At 43.8% G+C, this 23,674-nt stretch overlaps 1 protein-coding gene across 2 annotated transcripts in view; it reads right to left on the reverse strand.

The window, feature by feature from the left end:
* Positions 1 to 23,674, reverse strand: part of LOC105712112 (laminin subunit alpha-3-like) — a 33,511-nt gene that overhangs the window by 6,370 nt on the left and 3,467 nt on the right. For both annotated transcript variants that reach the window (XM_064379330.1, XM_064379329.1), the window contains exons 2-10: positions 19,835 to 19,995; positions 16,765 to 16,873; positions 14,466 to 14,563; positions 13,415 to 13,559; positions 10,642 to 10,768; positions 10,413 to 10,552; positions 9,106 to 9,221; positions 7,724 to 7,935; positions 6,535 to 6,739 (exon numbers count right to left, since the gene is read on the reverse strand). In XM_064379330.1, the coding sequence (XP_064235400.1) occupies positions 6,535 to 6,739; positions 7,724 to 7,935; positions 9,106 to 9,221; positions 10,413 to 10,552; positions 10,642 to 10,768; positions 13,415 to 13,559; positions 14,466 to 14,563; positions 16,765 to 16,873; positions 19,835 to 19,995 (1,313 nt within the window). The remainder of the gene's footprint in view (positions 1 to 6,534; positions 6,740 to 7,723; positions 7,936 to 9,105; positions 9,222 to 10,412; positions 10,553 to 10,641; positions 10,769 to 13,414; positions 13,560 to 14,465; positions 14,564 to 16,764; positions 16,874 to 19,834; positions 19,996 to 23,674) is intronic.

Below are 23,674 nucleotides of genomic sequence, written 5' to 3' on the forward strand. Positions count from 1 at the left end.
GCACAGAGGGACAGTGCTGCCATGAAGTGCCAACCTGGCAGACTGGCATCCCAAGGTCTGAACATTTCTTTTAGCAAATATGTGAGGCTTCTGGCCAAGGGAGCATTAATTGGATGCTGGTGGCAGGTGAAAAACTCACTGAATGCCATTGGTGGGCACGAATCAGAGTGTCCCCTGAGCAAGTGATCTGAGCCTTTGGACCTGGAAGGGGAGGTCACACAGACAGGAGCGTACATTTTATATTTCCACTTCACTGGAAAGGAAACGGACAGGAGTGTTTGCAGCAAGGGCAGCTGTGGAAGTTGCTTGTCCAGACAAGCAGGAAGGGAAGCAAAATCATGACTGGCCTGTGTGTTCATTTCAGAATGTATGTGAGATGATGTGGTGGAAAGAGAGTGACTGAGAGTGTGTGGCCAAGTCAGTAAAACAGGACCAAGCTCTGATCCTTACTCAGCATGTGGGTAGCAGCTGAGAGCACTAAAGCAGATGGAAAAAAGCCAACAGAACAGAGGGACGGGAGCAGCGGCCTGCACATGGGACCCTGAGTGGCCCCACTGGAGCTCCTAGGCCAGGGTAAACCAAAACAATATCTATATTCCTGAGTATGGCAATACTTAGATCATTGAGCTTGTGCCTCCTGTGCAAAGACAGTTTTTGGTGTTTCCATGCCAACAAGGAAGGTTTTGGTGGTGCCATGACAATAGGGAAGAAATAGGATACTTCCTCTTAAAAATCTGGCTGAACTTCCTTTAAAATGACTTCATGTCAGCCTGACTTGGTACGTTTCTCCACAGCAAATGGTACCCAAGGAACAGCCCAACCAGAATTTATGGTACCCAAGTAGCAGAATGGCAATTCTGGGGAAGCAGGTCAAGAGAAGTCATCTCCATGGCAATGGGCTCCTGGTCAAATGTTATGTGACAACATCTGGGCACAGGTGGGAGCTTGCCGTGTCTCAGAGAATCAGGCCCAGATGTGTTGGAATGAGCTGCATCCTTTGGTCATTAAACACTGTAGGGCCTTTCATATTATGCTCACGTCAAAGTCCAGTTTTAATCTAGAGCCCAACGTCTACTTTATTCATTCATTTATTCACTCAAGAATTATGGCGTGCCTTCTACATACACATTCCTGTGTTAGGGCACATGGGAGAGAGGGGACAAAGTAGAATAAGTCAGTCTTGATGTGGACACGTTTTCACTGAGGACACAGGACCTAGAATGTGGAAATTAAGAGAGAAGCTGGCTAAGCAGTCAACTTGCTTGGCCAATCAGATGATGAGGAGATCTCTGTGGACTTATAGAAGGCTCCTTGCATTCTTTGAGTTTATGCTTTCAACACAAAAATCCTTAAAGGACAGGCATAATTTGGGGGTAGCAGAAGAGGAGGGAGCCCTGTCATAACTGGAGAACAGAACATAGACAAAAAGTGTTTAGAGGAAGTGAGAAAACCAAGCCAGAGAAGAAAGCAGAAAAAACAAAAGGCATTAAGAGTTAGGGTAGATGGAAGTCAGATCATCATGGAAAGTTTGTCTTTATCCTGTGAGACAATGAGGAGTTGAGGAAGCTTCTTGAGCAAAGAGTGTGATGTCAAGGCAGTGGTGTTCCCATAATAGCCCAAATACAATATGACGCTCACTACGCTGCATTGTCACTATTGGTTAGAACAGGTGCCCCCATGAGACCACAGTGCCCTCTACATGAAGCACAGCACCCAAGCTGGAGCAGGCAGTAGATGCACTTTGAGCAACAAAACACATACAAAATAAAATTTAAGGAAAAGGGAAAAAACAAACCTCACAAGGAACTAAGGAAGCTGTTTCATCCTCATTAAAACAACAAAAACAAACAAAAATACATGCCAAGAAGATAAAATCACATTTAAGGGTAGGCTGTCATGAAACAGAAAGAAGATAAAATCGTAAACATGTACACATTTATCAACACTGTCTCAAGTTCACAGACTAATAGAACCATGGATTTGTGACAAAATTAAGGGAAAGATAGATATTTGAATCCCAATATAATTGTCCATTTAGTATATTCCTTTTAAAGATCCAAAAAAGAAAGAAAGAATGAATGAATGAATGAATGAGTAAACCAGGAAAAGGAAGGTCAATTAGGAAAGCATCAATATCATTTGCACACGAAGTAGTAAAAGGACTTAACCAGGCAGTAGACAGCCTGGAAAGCAAGGGGGGTAATATGTCCCTTGCCAGAAGTTGACACCTGACTGGCTCTCGGGAAAATGGGTTGATTCTGAGATGATACTCAGATTTCAGGCTTAAAGAACTGGAAAGAACTTGTTACCATTAAGTAGAATTTTTTTTTAATCCAAAGGGAGAAATGGCTTGAAAGGGAAGACAATGACATGGGTTTCAGAGATAGTATCAGTGTCGTAGAATTCAGGAGTTAATGATTATCCAATCTAGCTCTTTATAATATATGTGAGGAGACAGGAGCTCAAAGAGCTTAGGGACCTTGTCCAAGGCTACCTGCATAAAGTCAACAAGAGAATCCAGGTGGAGCTGATTTTCAATAAAGGTGGAATAGGATAGCCCTCAAGGATCAGGACTGGAGCTGTGGATCTGGGGATCATCCAGGAGTGGGGGTGGCTGAAGCCAGGAGAATGGGTGGAGTCTCAGGGACAAAGCATAGAGGGAGGAAGGCACGCAAATAACCACATCAGCTAATACTTACTGGGTGCTCAGAATGTATCAGGTGCTGCTCTCAATGTGTTCACAGAGGATATTTAACCCTCTACACAACTTTAGGAGGTAGGTGCCTCCAGGACCCTTATTTTATAGATGAAGACCTAAGGCTCAGAGTACAGAAATAATATGCCTGAGGTCACCCAGAAAGTGAGCAGCGGAGACAGGGCGCAACTCACACTACACATCCTCTTGGTCTGGAGACAGGAGGAGAAAATGAAGCCAGTGAAATGGCCAGAGAATGATTATCAGAGAGGTGAGAGGAAGACCCCAGTGTTACAAGAGATGAAGGACGACAGAGGGCGTGCAGGTGAGAACCCTGAGCTCCTTCTGTGTGGTTACAGAGGTCACCACTGTGTCAACAGCACATCCCAGTGCCTTCACACTGCCTGGCCAGTCTCACTGATTATTTGATAAGGTGCATCAAAGAAATTGCCTCGCCAAGTTGTTAGGGTTCATGAACTGATGCCTAGCTGGAAGCCCTTCTGTTCCGAGAACACCAAATCTATGACCTTTTCTGGTTTTTAATTTCTCCATTTAACACAAAGGCTTAGTAAATCTGAGCGGAGATAGAGGGCATCCCCAAATCTCTCCTGTGGCTACTACCCTTGTGAAAAGGCATGAGGTACACGTGGCTTCACTGGAGGTCCAGGTGGACTGCCATCTCCTTTGGTCAATCTGAAAATAACTTGGATGTGGTCAACAGCATGGCAGCTTTTATCAGGGATCTCCAGCTTCCTTGGTCTGACACAGATGGATAAAGTCTTCTGAAGATATTCTAGCCCTTTTGTGAGTTCAGAGAATCTGATGGCACATATCTTCCATTATTAGGAGCAGATACAAATCTATTTTTTCATCACTATAGACATATATACTGTCATGTAGTGCTACAAAAAATGAAGTTTTGATCAATATAAGCATCTTTTTGATCTTAATCTAATAGAGTTGGCCAGAATAACAGAACTTTTGATAATTACACAATATGGTCTGTGATACAATCAGAGATTGAATCAGAGTTTTAAATTTAGATAGCAAGTTAGAGATGGTTTTACCAAACTTCATTTTACAGAGTAAGAAACTGAAAGCCAGGAGGACAAAATGACTTGCCCAGCCTCATAGCTGGGACTTGCCAAACGCTGAGTCAAAGGCTCAGTTCTATGGTTCCAACTTCATTTATTCTCATTGACTCTAAAACTACAACTCCAGATTTACTTAAGTGAAGGGTGAGTATTGTGGATTGCTAAAATTATTTCTGTAAATCATTTTAAAGTAGGTGAATATTTGTAATAGTTTGATTTTCTTATAGTATGATAAAACTGAACACCTATAAGTAGTCAAATACAATTTGAAAATTGCAATTTTCCAGCTTTGTAGTTTGTGATGATTTGTACAACTGCAGGATGATCTGTTATATGACTGTGAAAGGATGTGTTTTCCTTTTTCTCACAAACTCTGGGTATCTCTGATTATTTCTTTTACATGAGCTTTAGACTCCACTAAACATGTTTTTCATAAAGGAAATTTTCTAGGGAGGGAAAACAAAACAGGCAATCAAAAACTTTTTCGCCATTTACACTGAAATTATCACGGGCAATTTGTGCAATTTATGGTAATGTAAATTTTCTTACATTTTCTGCCAAGGCCCTTTTATGACAAATCCACTTTGATCATGGGAAGATGTATTATCCCATTAGATTATTATAGTCCCTTTCCTAAAGTCAAAATAAACAGTTTTATATCTTGGTTTAAGTGTAATACAAGTCAGTAAGATTCCATTTCTGATGATGCTGTCAGGTTTGGGCAAAACTTACTATAGACATGCCTCCATCTTGAGTTAGGAATTTTCCAGTCTATTAAATTATCATTGGCAGTGAGAGTTTGTTAAAAATAAAACTCCTTAGAATTTTTACATAAAATACTACAGTAAATCTGTTCATCACTTTATGGTGCCTTGACAAGATCAAAAATTTTTTTAAAGCACTATTGGTTTTCTTTTTCTGTGACAGCAGCATTGAGAAATTGTGTGTGAAGTTCCATTTGCCACAATTTATTGTTGACAAACTACTCCCTTTGAAAACTCCACTGCTTCTCTTCCTGCCGGAAAACTGCTTCTCCATCTCCTCCTTGGTTCCTTTGTTTCCTGTGATTAAACACAGGTATCCCATCCGGTTCTTGGGCGACTAAGCTGACTCAGGCAGGACTCACACCTGTGGTTCTAAAGACTTGGAAAGTTTCATGATTCAAATATTTCTCCCAGTTTCCTTACAAGGTCCCAGGAGCATAAAGGAGTTGGTAGGCACCAGCTAACAATGAAAGGTGTGGTGAAGGGGCCTTCCTTACAAAAGCAAACATGGCTGCTATAGAGAGTTAAATTGTATCCCCACAAAAGATCTGTCCAAGTTCTACCCCCAGTACCTTGTCTGGAAAAGGGTCTTTGCTGATGTAATTAAGTTAAGATGAGGCTATACCACATTATGACTGGTGTCCTTATAAGAAAATGAGAAGAGACGGAGACGTACAGAGAGGAGAATGCCACAGGAAGACAGAGACACACAGGGAGAACAGTGTGTAATGGCGGAGGCAGAGGTGGAACTGACGCAGCTACCAGCCCAGGGACTCCCAGGAATACCTGCACACCAGAAGCGAAGGAAAGGCATGGAACAGGTTCTCCTGCAGACCCTCCAGAAGAAACCAACCCTGCTGACATCTTGATTTTGAATTTCGAGGCTCCAGAAATATGTGAGAATAAATTTCTGTTATTTTAGCAGCGTTTGTGGCATTTGTTAACGGCGGCCACAGGAGACTACCACAGCCGCCCTCAAGCGGGAGTCACTGAGGCCTGTCCCCAGCTCCTGGCTCTCACACCCAAATTACAGACTCCATAACAGCCATGTGCCTGGGTTGGGTGCTGAAGGGAGTGGGGTGCATGGTGAACATTCTGCTTTCTCCTGCACACTGCCATCCTGGCCTGGACTCTGGAAGCTCTGACTCAGTTTCCCTGCCATATCGCCACTGATCTAATTCTTACCCGTCCCTCCTTCTAGGAGCCATACCCTTTCTCTGGCCCCTGCACCCCCCCAGCTCAGTCCTGCTGAGATCAGGCTCATGACCTGGAACCATGTGACACCGGCCTCTACATTCCAATGTAGCCCCTGAACCAAACCTCTCAGCAACGCAGCATCTGCTTGAGCCGAGGTATCCACCTGTCCCTTAGCTATTAAGTACCGGACTGCCTGGTGGTCCTCTGTGGGAAGTCCCACTCTCAGGCCAGGCTTTCCAGCCTGTCTCCTGCTCACCCTGACTCCCTCCTCACTCCCACCAAGCTCTGCCATGGAGGCCTCAGCATCCCTTCCAGCCCGCCTCACCTAGGTGGGATTTCAGACTTTGTCATGCACTGACCTGAACCACACTGCCAGTGAACCCTATAAGGAGGGCATGAAGCTCATACCTAAGTACAAATGGACAGGTGCTTGCCACAAGGCAGCCCAGCAAAGCACACATCCTTCATTATGCATATATCACACCTCTCTCACTTTTGTCTCGTGGCACACCAGAACACAGTCCCATAGTGACAGCATGCTGGAGTCAATGGGCAAGGCTGCTGCTGGCCCAAGGCAACTGGCATCTGTCCACGCAGGCTCTGCCCAGCTCTGAGCTAAGGGACTGATCACTCCACCCACTGCAACCATCCTGGCTGGAAAGCTCATGCTGAGGTCAACACAGGGCACCCTGGACAGGGTGGAAAGTGACGATGACCAGTGTGTGGGTAGATGGCACACAACCTCCCTGTGACAGAAGCAGACAGGCTCCTCCCCCCAGCTCACCTGCACTGCCCACTGTCCGGGTCACACTCCAGCATGGCAGCCTCGACGGTGCCCCTCCTGGAACAGTTGCAGGCTTCGCAGCCGGCCATGGGGTGGAAGCTGAACGAGTGTGTCTCACACGCCTCGCACTGAGGCCTGACTGTGCGGGGAGGGCAGCGGCACTGCCCTGTCATCTCTTCACAAAGGTGCCGGCCACAGCTGCATGCTGGCCAGGGGATAAAGAAATATCATGTGAGGGTCAGAGGTCACCTGGCCTCTAGCAGTGCTGCACCAACCACCAGGCTTTCCAGAAGCTTCCAAGAGGTCTGAGAGAAATATTTGGATCTGAAAGGCCTGTTTCTTGGAGTCAACACCAATCACACCAAATGCTCATGGCAGACCGTGTGGATGGGGAATGAGAAGCAGCAGTGCCAGCCAGCTCCAAGGTAAACCCTTGAAGAAACCTGCCACGCTGCCACTGTGTGCCACTCATATGGGGCCTCTGGACCATCACAGGATTCTGGAAATTGGTAGGAGGCTGCGTGCAGGCTCCCTGAAGTGGCTCCACATCCACATCACCCCAGTGCCCTGCGGGTTCAGAGCCCAGGGCCAGGGCATGACCTGGCAGCAGGGGTCCTTGTTCCCTGGCCTCCACGTGGGGACTCTGTACACTGCATTCCTCACTGCAGTCACTTGAAGGGAGCTGACCCTACCCTTCAGGCCACAGGATGGTTCTTAGATTAAGGTCCCACGGATTCTTATTCAGAGAGTAGCGCTGCCACGTGACCCTGGCTGTTCTATCGCAACTGAGTTTGGGTTGGGCCAAAAAAATGGAAGGGGCTTCAGTGAGGAAGGGGATCAAACTCTCCAAGACTCTGATGTTTGAGACTTGTCACACTCACTTGTTTTGCCAAGTGCATAGGTCACACAGCAGGCGAGTCACAAACAATTATTTTCTAGAACATTACTACTCAGAGTGTGGTCCATGGACTAGTGGCATTGCTACTCAGAGTGCAGTCCATGGACCAGCAGCCGTTTATCGGAAATGCAGAGTCTCAGGCCCCAGCCCGGGTCTCCCGATTCAGAATCTGCATTTCTCAAGATCTCTGGGTGAGTCTGTAGCACAGTGACACTGAAGGAGCCTGCCCTAGATGAGCATCATCCACACGGGACCGGAGCAGACCTCAGGTGACGGGAGACGTGCACTTACGCCTGCAGCGTGGGAATCCGTAGTGGCCTGTTGCACAGCGGGTGCACTGCCGCCCGATGACATTGGGCCGGCATGGGCACTGCCCACCCTCGGGGCTACAGTGAGGGCCAGTGGCTCCGGCAGGGTGGCACTCACAAGGCAGGGCGCCTTTGTGGTAAAAGGCCACCAGGGACCTGGCGGAATTCTTACAGAATCTGGAGGCTGTCTGGGGGCTGTGGAGACAGAAACAACTCATGGTGATGCCCCAGAAGGTGTGTATGGGAGTGGTCCCAACCTTGCCTTTACCACCTGCTCCACCCAGCAGCGTCGGTGGGAGGGGCTCATGGCTCTGGAGTTGGGGAAGAGTGAGAAACACTCCACCTCAGACTCAGCCGGGAACAGCCACCCATCTCCCACTACACCGGAGGAGACATCACAGAACGGGCCCATGGGAACCTTGCACAGCTGGAATAAAAGAGTCGAAATAGACCTAAAGGATGAACAATATGGTATGTGAATTATAGCTCAATAAAGTGGTTACCAAAAAAGTAGACCTATGTGTGTGATAATACAACTAATAAAATGATAATGAGGAGGAGAATCGCCAACATTCATTGAACGTTGTGTGCTGGAAGCCTTAGTTACATCCCACATGACCTCCCAATTAATTGGGCCTAAGCCCCAATTCACAGATAAGGCAACTGAGGCTCCTGGAATTCAGGCAATATTCCCAAGGCTGCAGGGTTACAGAGTGGCTGAGCAGCATTCACAGCCACAGTTGCTTGACTTACGAGCCTTTGCTCTTAATATTCACTGTACAGGAGGCGTCTGACTCCCAGGGCCTCTGGAGCGCCTGGGTTCTTCAGGAACCCTACGACAGGGAAATGGGTGGGTCCACAGAAGAGAATGGCAGGAGCTGATCCTCGGGGCCATCCTAGCTCTTGGCATTCAAGGACACAAGGAGAGAGGGCAGGGGGCCATGTCTCTGGACACTCCCTGCTCAGTTAGGTGGCAGAGGAGAGTGAGAGAGTAAGATTGAGATTGACATTCTTCCCGGTGGAGGGGACCCTGTGTGGTATGTTTTAGGACTCTGTGCTGGCACACAGGAAGCAATGGAGCAGGAGAGAAACTCCTAATCAGCCCCTTAATCTCCGCTTGGAGTGTGGACCCCTGATGAGTTCATAGCTGAGGACAGCCATCTTTCCCAGGCAGCACATGGCAAAGTCCATCACAGGAGGATCAGTGTGGAGAAAAAACATCTTCCCCTGAGACTCAATGCCACTCTCTTGGACAGTGAGGGGAAGAGGACGGATCCAAGGGCCAGTACTTCCCTGGGCCTTGAGCTGGTCAGGAATGTGGGTGTGGCTCTACATTCCAGAACCTTCCCACAAAGTGATACTCACTCAATGTAAAAGCTGTTTTTTCCACAATTGGTGATAAACTCGAATGACTTGTCTATGGATTTTTTGTGAAGTATTTGGTAGTCATAGTTTTCTGCAGGCATCACTAGAACACGGATCTGAAAGAAACCCACCAGCATGTCTTAGAACTTCCAATGATGGCACAGACCTAAGGCTACTTATTACACAGGTTGAGCATCCCTACTCAAAAAATCCAAAATCTGAAACGCTTCAAAATCTGAAACTTTTTGAGCACTGACACGATGTTCAAAGGTCATCCTCAAAAGAAATGTTCACTGCAGCATTTTGGATTTTTGAATTAGGGAGGCTTCATCTGTAAGTATTAAGCAAATATCCCAAAATCTGAAAAAATCTGAAATCCAAAACACTTCTGGTCCCAAGCATTTCAGATAAGAGCTATTCAACCTGTACTTTCTCCTCACTGACATCAATGCTCTTTATTGTCAAGACAAAGACCAAATGAATCAGGATTCATGAAAAAGAATCACAAGAGCAGGCCAAAGTGAGGGTCGAAGGCTAATCCACATTCCTACGTAGGGAATAATGAGTCCTCAGGTACAGCCCTTGGAACTTCTATGCAGAGAAGCAAAATGCTGGTGTGCTGGCTGGGCCACCGGACCTTGGGGGTAAGCAGGGGCCTGAGGGATGGCCAGGGCTCCATGTGACTCATGCCTGGTGTTTCCCATGTAACTCATGGCTGTTTTGTATTTTCAAAGGCAAACAAACCAAAGTGGCAAGAACATTGCAGAAGCTAACACCATGGCTTGTCCTTGGAGCTTACATCATACCTGGTACTCTATTATGAATAATGGTAGCTTGGTTCTCTGAGCCAGTATAAATCAGAATATGCCTATAGTGAAATTTTGGAATGCCTTTGGCAACTGCTCACCAGCTCACAGCTTACAGGGAGCCTACTACTCTCATGATATTCAATTCAATAAACATTTGCTGAGCACCATACACCAGGCGGTGTTCTAGGCATGGGGGATGCAAAATGCACATATGCAGCCCTTGTCTCCTGCGAAGATGACATCTTCAGACAGGAGGAAACGGACTGGTGCAGAGGGGAGATGCCTGCTCTCTTTCTGTCCTAGTTCCCTTGACTTTAATTGTCATGTTTTACTTATTTATTTATTGGGGAAGGGGAAGATAGCTGTGAAATTTAAACATTTTTCTACAAATATGACTTCAACTCCTTGGAAGAATTCTTTCCATGAGCCAAACAGACACACAGAACAGCCAGCCAGGCAGCCATGTGAGGAGCAAGTTGAGGGAAAAGCGGAACGCACCAAAACCAAGGACTTTCCTTCTGGAACCTTCACGGTCACGGCTACTTCAGGCTCTGAGATGTCAAACTCAATCTGGCCTTCAGCGATCACTTGATCCCGGCAGCCAAGCACATGAGGGCAAAAAGAGGCACTGAAGGAGCCTGGCAGGGAGAGAGAGAGACTTCCGGTCACGCACAGGACTGCGGGGTCGGCCCAAGGCAGCCAGCAGGGCCTGCTCACTGCGGCTCACCTGCCCGTGGCCGCCCGCCATCCACTGACACCCACGCAGGAAACGTCGGGTGCTCTGCTTGGTAGAAATGGATGACAAAGATGTATCGGCCCAGGTGTGGTACACGTCCCCTCAGGGTCACTTGATTCTAAGAGGAAAAAAGAAGAGGAAAGAAACAAAAACCCTCAAACTGAAGAGCTATGAATAACTGGAATCATAGAGTATTCAGAGGTTAAAAAAACAAAACAACCTAAGTATTTACCAAAGTGAAATGACAACCCATCTTCACCCAGAAGCCTTCATGCACATGTTTCCAGTAGCTTTTAATGTACGCAGAATAACTGAAAACAAACCAAATGTCTCTCGCTTGCAGAATGGATAAACTGTGGTGCAACCATAAATGTTGGAGGGGGTATAATTTGGTGAATCAACCAAAGTTGAACACATAACCCAGCAATTGCCCTTCTGGGTACATACCCAAAAGAAATGTACAATATGTTTGTGAGAAGGCCATACTTGAATGTTCATAACAGTGCTATGCATAATAACCATGCAATAAAGAGTCTGACCCATTTTAGGAGGGAAGGGGACAGAGTCTCACTTCCTGGGTTCAAGCGATTCACCTGCCTCAGCCTCCCAAGTAGCTGGGACTACAGGTGTGTGCCACCATGCCCAGATAATTTTCATATTTTTAGTAGAGATGGGGTTTCACTATGTTGGCCAGGCTGATCTCAAACTCCTGACCTTGTGATCCACCTGCCTCAGCCTCCCAAAATGCTGGGATTACAGGCATGAGCCACCGTGCCCAGCCTGACTCCATTTTTTTTTTAAGAGACGGGGTCTCACTCTGTCACCCAGGCTGGAGGGCAGTGGTGCAACCATAGCTCACTGCAGCCTCAAACTCCTGGGCTCAAAAGATCCTTCCGCTTCAGCCTCCTGAGTAGTTAGGACTACAAGTAAGTGCCATCATGCCTGGGTAATTTTCAAATTTTTGTAGAGACAGGGTCTTCCTATGTTGTCCAGGCAGGTCTTGAGCTTATGGTCTCAAGCAATACTCCTGCCTTGGCCTCCCAAAGTGCTGGGATCACAAGTGTGAACCACCGTGCCCAGCTCTGCCTCCATTTTAGATGTTTGCCCAGTTTTCAAGTCCTATTACACCCTTGTGCCTTTTGCCCCATACCCAGACAAGCTGATAAGACAGGGCAGGGGCTCCTAGCTCCCAGCTCCCTCCTTTGTCATGAGTAGGGAGTTCTAATCACACAAATTCCAGCCCCTGGGAGAAGGAATCCTCCCTGGGGGCCCTGGCCCTCCCTCCACTCCTACCACAATAAAAGCTAGAGCCCATCCTCCTTTTGCTCAAGCTCGAGTACAAGCCCTACTCTCCCCAGAAAGGCTCACTTTGTGAGTAATGAACCTTTTAACCCACAAAAAGCTACAACAGCAACAACACAATAACAACTAAAGCTTATCCTCATTTTTCAGATGAGACCCATGACTCAGGAAGGGTAAATAGTTCACGGAAAATCATACACGAATTTCATGACAAAACCAGGACTAGAACTCTGTGATCTTGATTTTGACTCATTTCCCCCTACTATTCTAGGCCACATGGGATCTTATTTGATTCTACCGCTCAGATGCTGTAAATTCCCAAACTCAATGCACTGTGAACAGATGCAAACCATCTTTGAGATTATAAGGACATAATACAGGTTAAACATCCCTAATTTGAAAACCCAAAATGCTCTAAAATCTGAAACTTTTTGATCACTGATATAATGTTCAAAATAAATTATCCTTGGAACATTTTGGATTTCAGATTTTCAGATTAGGGATGCTCAATCTGTAAATATAATGCAAAAATTCCAAAATCTGAAATTCAAAACATTTCTGATCACGAGCAGTTTGGATAAGGGATACTAAACCTTGTAATATCACAATGTAAAGTATATTTTTATAATGCAGGATTTTTAAAATCCTGTGATTCTTTTTAGCTTACAAAATGTATTACTTTATTATATTTCACCTTTGTGCTCTAGACGATTGATTAATAAATGTTTATTGAGAATTTCCTACCTGCAAGATACTGTGTTGGTGCGGTGGGGGATATGGAAAAGTTTACTGGTTCGAGACCAGCCTAGGCAACATAGCAAGACCCCATCTCTACAGAAATAAAAAAGAAAAAAATTAGCTGGGCAAGGTGGTACTCACCTCTAGTCCCAGCTATTTCAGAGGCTGAGATGGGAGGATTGCCTGAGTCCAGGAGTTGGAGGCTACAGTGAGCTATGATCATGCCACTACACTTTAGTTTGAATGATAGAGCCAAGAATCAGTCTCAAAACAATAAAAAGGTTCTTGGCTATAACAACTATTTTATAAGTCTTATGATCCAACTTGGGAAGAAAATGAATAAATAACAATATTAAACAGCAGCAATCCGCAAAAATATAAGATATCACAATATGGGCCATGAATAATTGCCAAATGTCTAGTGGACAGAACTGAGGAGGGAAAGGGCGTCAGGCAGGGGTAGTCCTAGGCAGGATTAACCAGATGCCTACATTTCTGGGACTCTTCACAGAAGAGAGTAGAGATTCTCAAACTTCAGGGGCATCAGAATCACCTGGAGGGTTTGTTAAAATGCAGATTCCTGGACCCACCCCCAGAGCTTCCACCTGGGCAGGTCTATAGTGGGTCTGTGAATCTGCATTTCTGACAAGTTCCCAAGTGATGTGGATACTGCTGCTTCAGAGGTCATACTTTGAGAACCACTGGTTTAGAAACAGCACACTACCTGTGGTGCCTTCAAGGTGACCCCAGGAACAACATCAAGAGAAGGTGAAGATTGCTGAGGCAGGCGAGAGAAAGGCCTGCCACTCAGAACATCCAAAATTAATGCTGTTGGAGGAGTTTCATGGGCCAGAGAGACACAGGTGGCACTGAAAAATAGAATATTTAAAAATCTGATTCTTAAAAGAACCCAAAACTACAGAACTGTCCATCAGTGAAGAGACAGACTTGGAGCATAGGACCAAATGGGCACCAAAAGTATCCAGTGCTGGGGAAACCACAGGACTCTAGGATCGTTATATGATACTCATGCCAAGTGTATTCCAGCCACCTGTTCAATTAAACTAGTTGAAACAGAGAGAATCTTAAATTTGAAGTAAGGTAAATTAGATAGAAACTTATAGAAACTTCCCTTTCCAGAACTAAAATTATTAAAATGAGATCAATTCAATAAAACATTATTTACCTCTAGACATAAATATTGACAGAACACTATATAAAAGAGAAAAAATATACATCATCTCTTTCATGCACAGCCAGAATTGCATTGTGTTGGTGGCTCCTATAGTCCTAATCATGCACACCAGATTTCATGACCATGCCTATAAGTTGTTTTCGAATCTACAGCAAAAAGCCCTACCAAAACCCTAATAAGATGGGAATTAGTTAGCTGATTCTCATCACATAGTTATGAGATAGGTCATTATTTTCATGGTTTTCCAAATGAAGAGTCTCAGACAGAGAGATTAAAAGACGTGAACAAAATGAGTCTTTTCAAGGGCTCAGAATAGAACTCAGGGTTCCTGCCCTCCAGGGGTAGGTTTAACCATTTCCCTGGTTGTTCCTGTGTCAGTTTTCTGTTATTATGGAATTCTGGAAAGACTGCTGGGGTAAATTATTTAGCTGGTTTTTCTTTCTTTCTGTTTTAAATCCACCACAGGACTTTATCACGTTGGCTTGTGATAATTTCTGATGTTGAGTATAAATTTTTGACCTTATACTCATCCCAGTATCACTCAGAGCATGAACAGGGAGACAGGAAGGAAATATATTACCTTTGATTGACAAATCGCCCGTAACTGGCAATGCAGTGGACTTGCGGTCTCACATACTCGGCTGAGAATTCTTCAATGGGTATGATACAAACTTGATGCTATTGAGCAAATACAATGCACAAAGGCACATTGCAGTTACCAGCAAAACCAATGGTATGGCCAAACATGCTGTTTTTCTTTTTTTCTTCTTTTTCTTTGAGACGGCGTCTCACTCTGTCGCCAGACTGGAGTGCAGTGGTGTGATCTTGGCTCACTGCAACCTCTGCCTCCTGGATTCAAGCGATTCTTCTGCCTCAGCCTCCCAAGTAGCTGGGACTACAGGCATGCGCCACCATGCCCAGCTAATTTTTGTATTTTTTGTAGAGACGGGGTGTCACCATGTTGGACAGGATGGTCTCAATCTCTTGGCCTTGTGATTCGCCCGCCTCGGCCTCCCAAAGTGCACACTTTTTTAAAAAAGCTATTAAGTAAAGGATTTATCCATAATAATTCTAATCATTATTTTATAGTAGTAAATACTGCAGGATGGCATGTCCTCAGGCATCAGTATGTGCAACAAATCCTTTTCACCGTTTTACAGGATTACTGACTGAATTACTGCTGAAATACTTACATAAATAGAACTGAGGACAAAGCCATAAGAAAGCTCAGAAACTACTCTTTCAGTGCCTGTTTCTTCTCTCCTGCCCTGCGCCAATCCTGGCTCTTTAGGCCGGTTGGGAGGAAGTGAGGGGATGCGGTGTGTGGCCAGAGAGAATGTCTTTCAAAGTGAGGGCTAGGAATAACCTTTCTTAATAAAGGAATAACCTTTCTTAATAAAGGATTGCGTTTGTTGGAGGAACAGTCTCCAGAGTTAGCTTTTGAGTCACATGAGAAACTTAGTCATTAGCTTATCAATACACTTCATTTTAAATAAAAACTGTATTACCAGCTTGATTGCAAAGTTATTCAACAACAACAAACATTTTTGTTGAATACCACAGAGCCTTCATGAAGCTTATGTTCTAGCCAGCCTTGACTCTGAATGGCATTTGACTTCTTCAAAAAGAGAAAACTTATTCTTAAATGAAGATTCAACTCCATTATAATTTCAAAAGATGAAGAGGTTAGATTCCCTTGGATTGTTATGCTTTAAGAAGGAGCCATAATTTTATAATTATAATTTTTTTTTTCTGAGACAGAGTTTCGCTCTTGTTACCCAGACTAGAGTGCAATGGCATGATCGCGGCTCACCGCAACCTCTGCCTCCTGGGTTCAAGCAATTCTCCTGCCTCAGCCTCCCAAGTAGCTGGGATTACAGGCGCGCACCACCATGCCCAGCTAATTTTTGTATTTTTAGTAGAGACAGGGTTTCACCTTGTTGACCAGGATGGTCTCGATCTCTTGACCTCGTGATCTACCCGCCTCGGCCTCCCAAAGGACTGGGATTATAGGCGTGAGCTACCACCACGCCCGGCCATAATTATAATTTTTATAATTGCTCTTAAGACGAACTGAATTCCAGCTTCTTCTTAAGAGCAAGCTAAAAGTTTTTAATACTATCAGGCACAAATATTTAAAACACATTAGTACAGGCTGGCCTGGTATTTCCCAGGGTGTGATGCGTGTGTAGTATTAGCAGTAACAGGAAGTTGCTTCACACTTAATCTTAAATTCCCTGAGATATTCATTGTAAATCTGGCCCCTTCCTTTCTAGCCAGATCCCACTGCCTCTGTTTTCATAATCCTCAATGTTCAAGTCATGTCATTACAAGGGTGGGCATGAAGATTATTTAATCTGCCACACTTGATATTTTAATTCTTATAATATATAAAGCTGATTAACTGAATGATATTCTTTTTGAAACTGTTTTTTAAACTAGCTAATTATAAGTTTTAAGTTTTGATAAAATTTACCAAGAAGCTAATAGAGATAATAAAATGATAATAAAATAGTAAGATAGAAAAGAAAATAAACAATAGCCAATGGCATCTCTAAACTCTGGCAAAAATGATAAACTAGGAAATATAATAACAGAAGATGTTTTCTTTATAATAGTAGAAATGAATAAAAATTAATGTAATGGGATTTTGTGAGAGGTGCTTAAATATGATGATTAAATTTTATTAGGCCATATCAAAAAGGCTCAAACAAATGAAGAGACAAGTCAGGTTCTAGATGGGAAGAATAAACATTAAACTGGCAATTCTTTCAGGTTACAGGAGTAATGCAACCCCAGCCAAAATGTTAATAAGCTTTACAAAAATAGAGATATCAGCAAAATGCTTCCAAAATTCAATGGGCAAAACAGAAGCATACCAGAAGGAATCGGGCCATGTGCACTTTGAGCTGAATGTCTGCATCTGCCAATAGCTCATACACGGCGATGCGGCTCACGTGATCGATCACAGCACTCCGGCAGAGAACGCTGCAAGAGAAAACAGTTTTCTTAGCCTGATTCCCGGCATCGCCCTCATTCTGCACATCCTTATGGGGTGGCTGATTGCTCTTTGGTTTCACCTATTTACTATGTAATGAACTATAGTGAATTTTCCTGCATGATGAGTTGAAGAGGGATGCAGTTCGCAATCTCTATGGGGAAAAGAACCTTCCACCTTCCCGTTGTGGCCAGTGTTGTACCTCTCAGGGTTAAGGGTCCCACGTGCTTTTTCTACTTGGCTTGATGAAGTACTAGGTTTAGTCCTTGAGAGAAAGGGCCCCAGGGTAAGTAACTGCAGATCTCTAAGACACAGCCAACATTCTTGGGACTATTCACAGTTGAAGTCACCCACTAGCCTGACAGCCACCATCCCACGCCAAGGCAGTGAGCAGGCTGGCCTTCCTCCAGCGTGGAAAGACCCCGAGTTTGCTTCCAAAACGCCATCTGGTCCTCCTCCTTCCTTCTTCATTTCTACCTGTGGCATCTCTTCCCTCCATCACGTCAAGTGAGATACAGAGTTCAGGGACATTTAAAAGCTCACAGTTTTGAATCAAATAACTCTAATGGTAAAACCCTTAGAGGAGGTACTTTTGGAGTAATGTTTCTGACTTCATACTTGGCTGCAAATTTTCTGTTTGTAAATATAATTTGAAACCAGTGTTACATTAAAACCAAAGGACTACTTCTGAGAAACAGTTGAAATAATTTAGGCAATTTTTTTTTTTTTTTTTGGTGAGAATTAAAATAAGTTATACAAAAAGCCAAGCCCAGTGTGTGGTATATATTAGAAACTTAATAAACCATTGTTTCCTTTTCCCCTATGTGAGTGTGAGAGTGTGTGTGTGTGTGTGTCCACTAAAACACATTCTTTTGGATTTAGGCATAATCCTAGGGTTAAATATATTAAGTGATTCACTTAAATTCCTCCTAAGAAATGGTCTAAATAATAACCAGATTAATCACTAACGATCATCTCTCTTATGGAGAGCAGATTAGATTTATCACAGGACTGCTTTGAAAAGTGGTGTTTCTATTAGCACCACTGCTATTCTGCTGGGATATTGTTCTTTTTTTTTGTTGTTGTTGTTGTTTTAACATCGTTAGAGCTCACTTGAGAAATGCTGGGAAAAGTTCAAACCTCAGCAGGAGATGCTGCAACGCTGAGGGGGCCTTTCATAGGTTTTTACGGGTCAAATATTTTCCAATTGCACCACATTTTTTGGACTCTCATTCTTGTAGCCTGTTCATTTTCACTTATCCACATGACAGGCAAGGAAGAGGAAGAGGAAATATTTTAGCCATATGACAAAATACAACAGGACTTTCCTTGGAGTGGTTAAACATAATGAAAGTGGTTCCTAGTCTGAAACCATGCCGTTCTGTGTTTCTAAGGATAAAAACTCCTACAGCAGGACTTTGGTGTTGTCATGTTCAGAGCCAGAATGATCTGCAGACTGACATGCAGTTCACTCTCAATAATTCCATTCAGACTTAGGTCATGAAACAACCACCATGGTGTCCAGAAAGGGTGTCCTTTCTTTCTTTGGTTTCGAAACCACTCCTCTCCTCTCCTTGGCACAGATATTCTCAGAGCTCTTCTGAGATGATTCAGAGTCACCAGGGTTATTAGAAATATTTCTTCCTGCCCCCTTAGCCATCTCTACTTTCTATCCCGAGCAACAGTAGTCAAGCCATGGAATCTGGAGATAGAAGGAGCGGAGAGCTGAACCAGTGGGTGGGCATGGACACATGAGCATGGAGAAACCCTGCCCCAGGCCCCGTGGCTAACAGTCTCCAGGCCTCGGGTGAGCTGGCGACCCACCCCTCTGGGAGTGAACATTCCAGTGGTTGCTGATTTTATCTATAGATGCAGCTCATGCCTTCAGATAATGACAGGACATCCCCGGGGAACTCCTTTAGGCCCATTTTGTGCCCCTGTTGAAAAGCCAAATACAATTACCTTGTTTGGTTCTATCATCACCCAAACACAAAGGCCACAGCTGCTTGTTTAGGGTTGCTGAGGGCATGATGTTGATTCAATAGCCATTTCATCAATTCTCATAAAAGTTTCCATTCTAAGATACTAAAAGTAACTCTTTGGATAAGTTTTTGTTTGTTTGTTTGTTTCCATTTTCACAACAGGGAAAATGTCCTTTGCTTCAGGTCATCTTGGGTTTGACAAAAAGCAACACGAAACTAGTAGTAACACAATGTTGAAGGCCTTGGCCAAGAACTGGATGGGTTTACTGCAGTGCTCCATCTGCTGCTTCAAGGGACTCTGACTTCCAGTGCCATTTATTATACAATTAATTTCATGTGGAAACACCCTTGTGCTGATTCTTTAATTAAAGCATGCTCTGAACGTTTGCATGCATCTTGAAATATTATGCAAACACAACCATTTTTAATAAACCCTTGTCAGTCAGTGCTCTTCGAAGAGAAGAACTTCATCAGTGCAAATTTTGGAGTCCTTTGTCAATTTTTTTTCCATGTGACAATCATCAAGTATTAATTATCCCCAGTCCTGAAGGTATGTTGCAAAGGTGGGTGTGCACCCCCTAACATTACTGAGAAGGAGTCTTCTTCCCTATGCTATGCACTCAGGTACTTGACACAGCCTTTGAGCTGAGAGCAGCGAGTTCATTGCACCACACCTGAGTGATAGAGAATTAAATAAAGAGGTTGTGTTGTGTCATGTGGATCTGAGCCAGATTGCTAAGTACAGCATACAGCTTTTTAAGAAAATGCCATATTTTTACCCTGTCCATAGAGAGGACTCCCAATACTCACATTGGTGATGACGTTGGACCACATAACTAGTCACCTGCTTGTTTTCAAGAGTTGCCTCAAAAAGAAAACAACTTCCCAATGCAAATAACAGCCAACGTTCCTAAGGCAGATTTCCTCATCGCTCCTTTACAGAGGAATTCCCATGGTGGGACTGAGTACCTGTACTTGCAGCTGTAAATGTTCACCTGGCCTGCCAGAACAGACCCGGGGCTCTTCACATTCACATCAACCACAAACAGCTGGGCTGCCTCCATGGAATACTCGACCACAATCACGTAGTGGCCAACCTGTGGGACGTGCAGCCGCAGATGCAATTCCACCTGTCAGAGAGGCCAAGTAGACAGACTGTGATCCAGCTGTGACATGTACTGGCCACACTTGCATCAGCACTGTTGAAAATAGAGCCCAGAAGACACCCTGGAAGTATTTTTATATGTCATCCAAGTAAGAAATAACATCCTACAGGTTGAGATGCCAGATAAAACACACGGTGCCCTGTTACATTTTAAATGGAAATAAATAATGACTAATTTATTCATTGTTTATTTGGACAACTTAATGGGGCATCTTGTATTTTTATTTTCTAAATCTGGCAGCCCTACTTAGAGAAGCTTCTACTCTTTCTACCCAGGAATGTTTTTGCTGCTTGTTTCCCAAGGTAAAAGACATTCTAAAACTTGAAGTAAAAATGAAGTCCTGATGAGTATTAAGGGAAGTAATGTAAAAGTGACACACATACACACCTGCTCCTGGGATAAGGACTGTTAATAGTTTTCATATTTCCAAACCATTTTCTTTCTTCTTTTTTTTTTTTTTTGGAGATGGAGTCTCGCTCTGTCACCCAGGCTGGAGTGCAATGGCACGATCTCAGCTCACTGCAACCTCCGCCTCCCGGTTTCAAGTGATTCTCCTGCCTCAGCCTCCCAAGCAGCTGGGATTACAGGTGCCTGCCATCACACTCAGCTATTTTTTGTATTTTTAGTAGACACGGGGTTTCACCATGTTGGCCAGGTTGGTCTTGAACTGCTAACCTAGTGATCTGCCTGCCTTGACCTCCCAAAGTGTGGTATTACAAGTGTGAGCAACTGCACCCAGCCTCCAAACCATTTTCTATGTCCCAATATGCACATACACATTTTGTTTTGTTAAAAAAAAACTGTGATCATAGTAGGCAATTAGGGATGCTTTTGTGCTACGATGACAGACCACAGGGTCTGCAAAACGAAAAAATATTTACTATGTCCCTTTACAGAAAAAGTGTGCCCTCCCCTGATATCACCTACTGGTTAGGAGCTTGGGGTCTGGAATCAGACAGCCTCCAGCTGTGTGAGCTTGTGCAAGTTATTTAATATCTGTATGCTGCAGTATTCTCCTTAGTAAAAGGCAGATAACAATAGTACTCCCCCTCAAGATTGTTCTGAGGATTAAGTGAATACATATAGAGCTCTCAGAAGCGTATTTGGCATATAAGTACTATGTATGTATTATGATTACAATTGTGATTATTGCTTTTTAACATGACTTGCTTTTTTTACACAATGGTATTTCTATGTCTATTGCAAAAATATATACATGCAAATATATTTCATTTTTTGAATAGCTGTCTACCATTCTCCAGTATGAATATAAAATGATTTAATCCCATATTGAGGGACACAGGTTGTATTTAATTTTCCCTACATTCTATAATGCTATATGATCATCACACATATACCCTAATGCTAGTATTTCTGTAAGATTCCTAGAAGTGGAATCGCTGGGTCAAAGTGTGTTTGCATATTTAATGCCTGAGCCAATATTAGAACTGTATTCCTCAGCAGTGTAACCCACCTCCACCCGCAAGCTCAGGCCCAGGCAAGCTTTACCACACTTAATTAAAATGGTCCGCCCTCTCCCTGCCTTAGGAAATTCACATTTGGCATTCCTTCTGAACGGCTCTGAACCGTATAACTGCTATTTTCCACAGTGATTTTTTTTTCTGTCACTTAAATAATAGAAAGACTTCCCCCCTGAGAAAGAATGTGGCTTATCCACACCAGTTTTGAGTCTATGTTACAGAGGGAAACGCGGCTCTGCCGCTGCACCATGTGGAGCGGTTATTGCCAGCATTTCACCCCTGGGCATCTCCACACAAGAGCTTGACCGTCACTACCCCACCACAAAGCACTCACAGGTCGACGAGGTGTCAGGTTTTCTCCCAGAAGTTATTACTGGCTGCAAGTTCTATCTTGTACTCTATTATAAATTTCTGCTACTCTTTCCACTCTAAATTTTATGGATTACTTTTTGGAAGACTTGTTTGAGGAATTTAAGGTACATTTGATGGGAAATGTCAGGTTTGAGAAACTCAGATAAAAGATATAAAAGATGGCAAACAGAAACTTTACTGTTTGCTGTTGTGATTATTTATGTGTATCGTTTATCTTTACAAAAGGAACTTAAATGGAATCAGTGTCAAACTGGAGGAATATTTCTGGTTCTGTGGCACAGAACTGACCTCTACTAGTTATTAGTGTTTCAGGATAATGACGTAGAAGGTGGGTTTATCAAATCTGTTGCAGATACAAAACTAAAAGGGATAAGTAACATGTCTGATGACAAAATGAGGATTCAAATGATTTGGTCAGCAAAATATTACTGAATACCTACGCTATGCCAGCCCACCAGCCAGGTGATAGGCATACAATTGGAGGCAAGACAGACATTCCCTCAGACAGACTTGAATCAAGTAATTTCAGATAACTAGACAAATACAGCATAAAACTACACGTGACAAACGTTCTGCAGAGGCATAAGACAGAGGCCTGAGCTAGTCGAGGAGATGAGGGAGAAGGGAAGGCTTCCTTGAAGAAGCAGCAACTTAGGTGAGTGTGGAGGACGAGGAGAAGACAATCAGGCCATAGGGAAAGAAGAGTGTTTCGGTAGAGGGAACGGCTTACAGTAGGAGGCTACATACAACATAGAACGCTGTAGGGTCCCATATAATGCAAGCCCAAGAGACTGAAGGTAGGTCAGAGGAACAGCAACAGAGAGCAGGAGCGGGTATAACAAAACTGGGAGGTAGAAAGGGCAGCCATATAAGCCACATTAAAATCTTTGTCTCTATCCTAAGAGCAACAAGTGTTGATCAAATATTCCCATCAGAACGTGAGTGCTGGCTATAGTCTGGAGAATAGATCGAGAGGTGCAATGGGCAGAGCAGATGTGGGTGGGCTAATTAGGAGGCTTCTACAGAGATTCTCATAAAAATGATTGTATGCTGGACAAGAGAGAAAGAAGGAGAATGCCAAGAAAAGTTCGGGATGCATACTCATGGATGGATCGGTTTGGGTGGAGGAAAGAATGGGAGAAGTCCTAAATGACCCTAAGAATGCAATTAGATGGATGGTAGTGGCATTAACTTAGGTGGGGAATACTGAAACGGAATTTGAGATTGCTTTGAAACATCAAAGAGGCGATGTTAGGAAGGAAGGCAGACTTGCTGGTCTGCACATAAAAGCAGAGGTATGACGAGGCATACCAACATGGGAGGTATCGTGTGGAGGTGGGTCTGATACAATTGCCATAGATGAGACTCCTTGAGACAGAACATAGAGTAATAAGGCCTAGGACTGAGCCTTGACAAATTCTAACACTTAATGACTAGACAGAGGAGGATAAGCCTGCAAATGGTATTTTGAGGAAGTGATGAGAGAGGTAGAAAGAAAATCAGGTTGTCGATAATTTTTAAATTATTAAGACAGCTCTTAAATTATCAAAAACAAGAGACAGTTTGCAGGGAGTGTCCATCAGGCATTGAAAGCTGCCAAGATGTTAAACAGATGAGGACTGAACCATATCCATCAGATTTAGTGACAAAAATCTCATTGGAAACCTGGCAAACAAAATTTAATGGAGTGGGAGGTGAAAGCCAGACTGTAGTGGGTTGAGATGTGAGTGGGGTATAAAGAATTAGAAACGGAGAGTGTAGACAATACTTTGGAGGAGTTTTGTTTTGAA

The sequence above is a fragment of the Aotus nancymaae genome, unplaced genomic scaffold, assembly GCF_030222135.1.
Source record: "Aotus nancymaae isolate 86718 unplaced genomic scaffold, 86718_ANA_hifiasm-v0.15.2.pri h1tg000020l, whole genome shotgun sequence".
Classification (NCBI taxonomy): Eukaryota; Metazoa; Chordata; class Mammalia; order Primates; family Aotidae; genus Aotus; species Aotus nancymaae.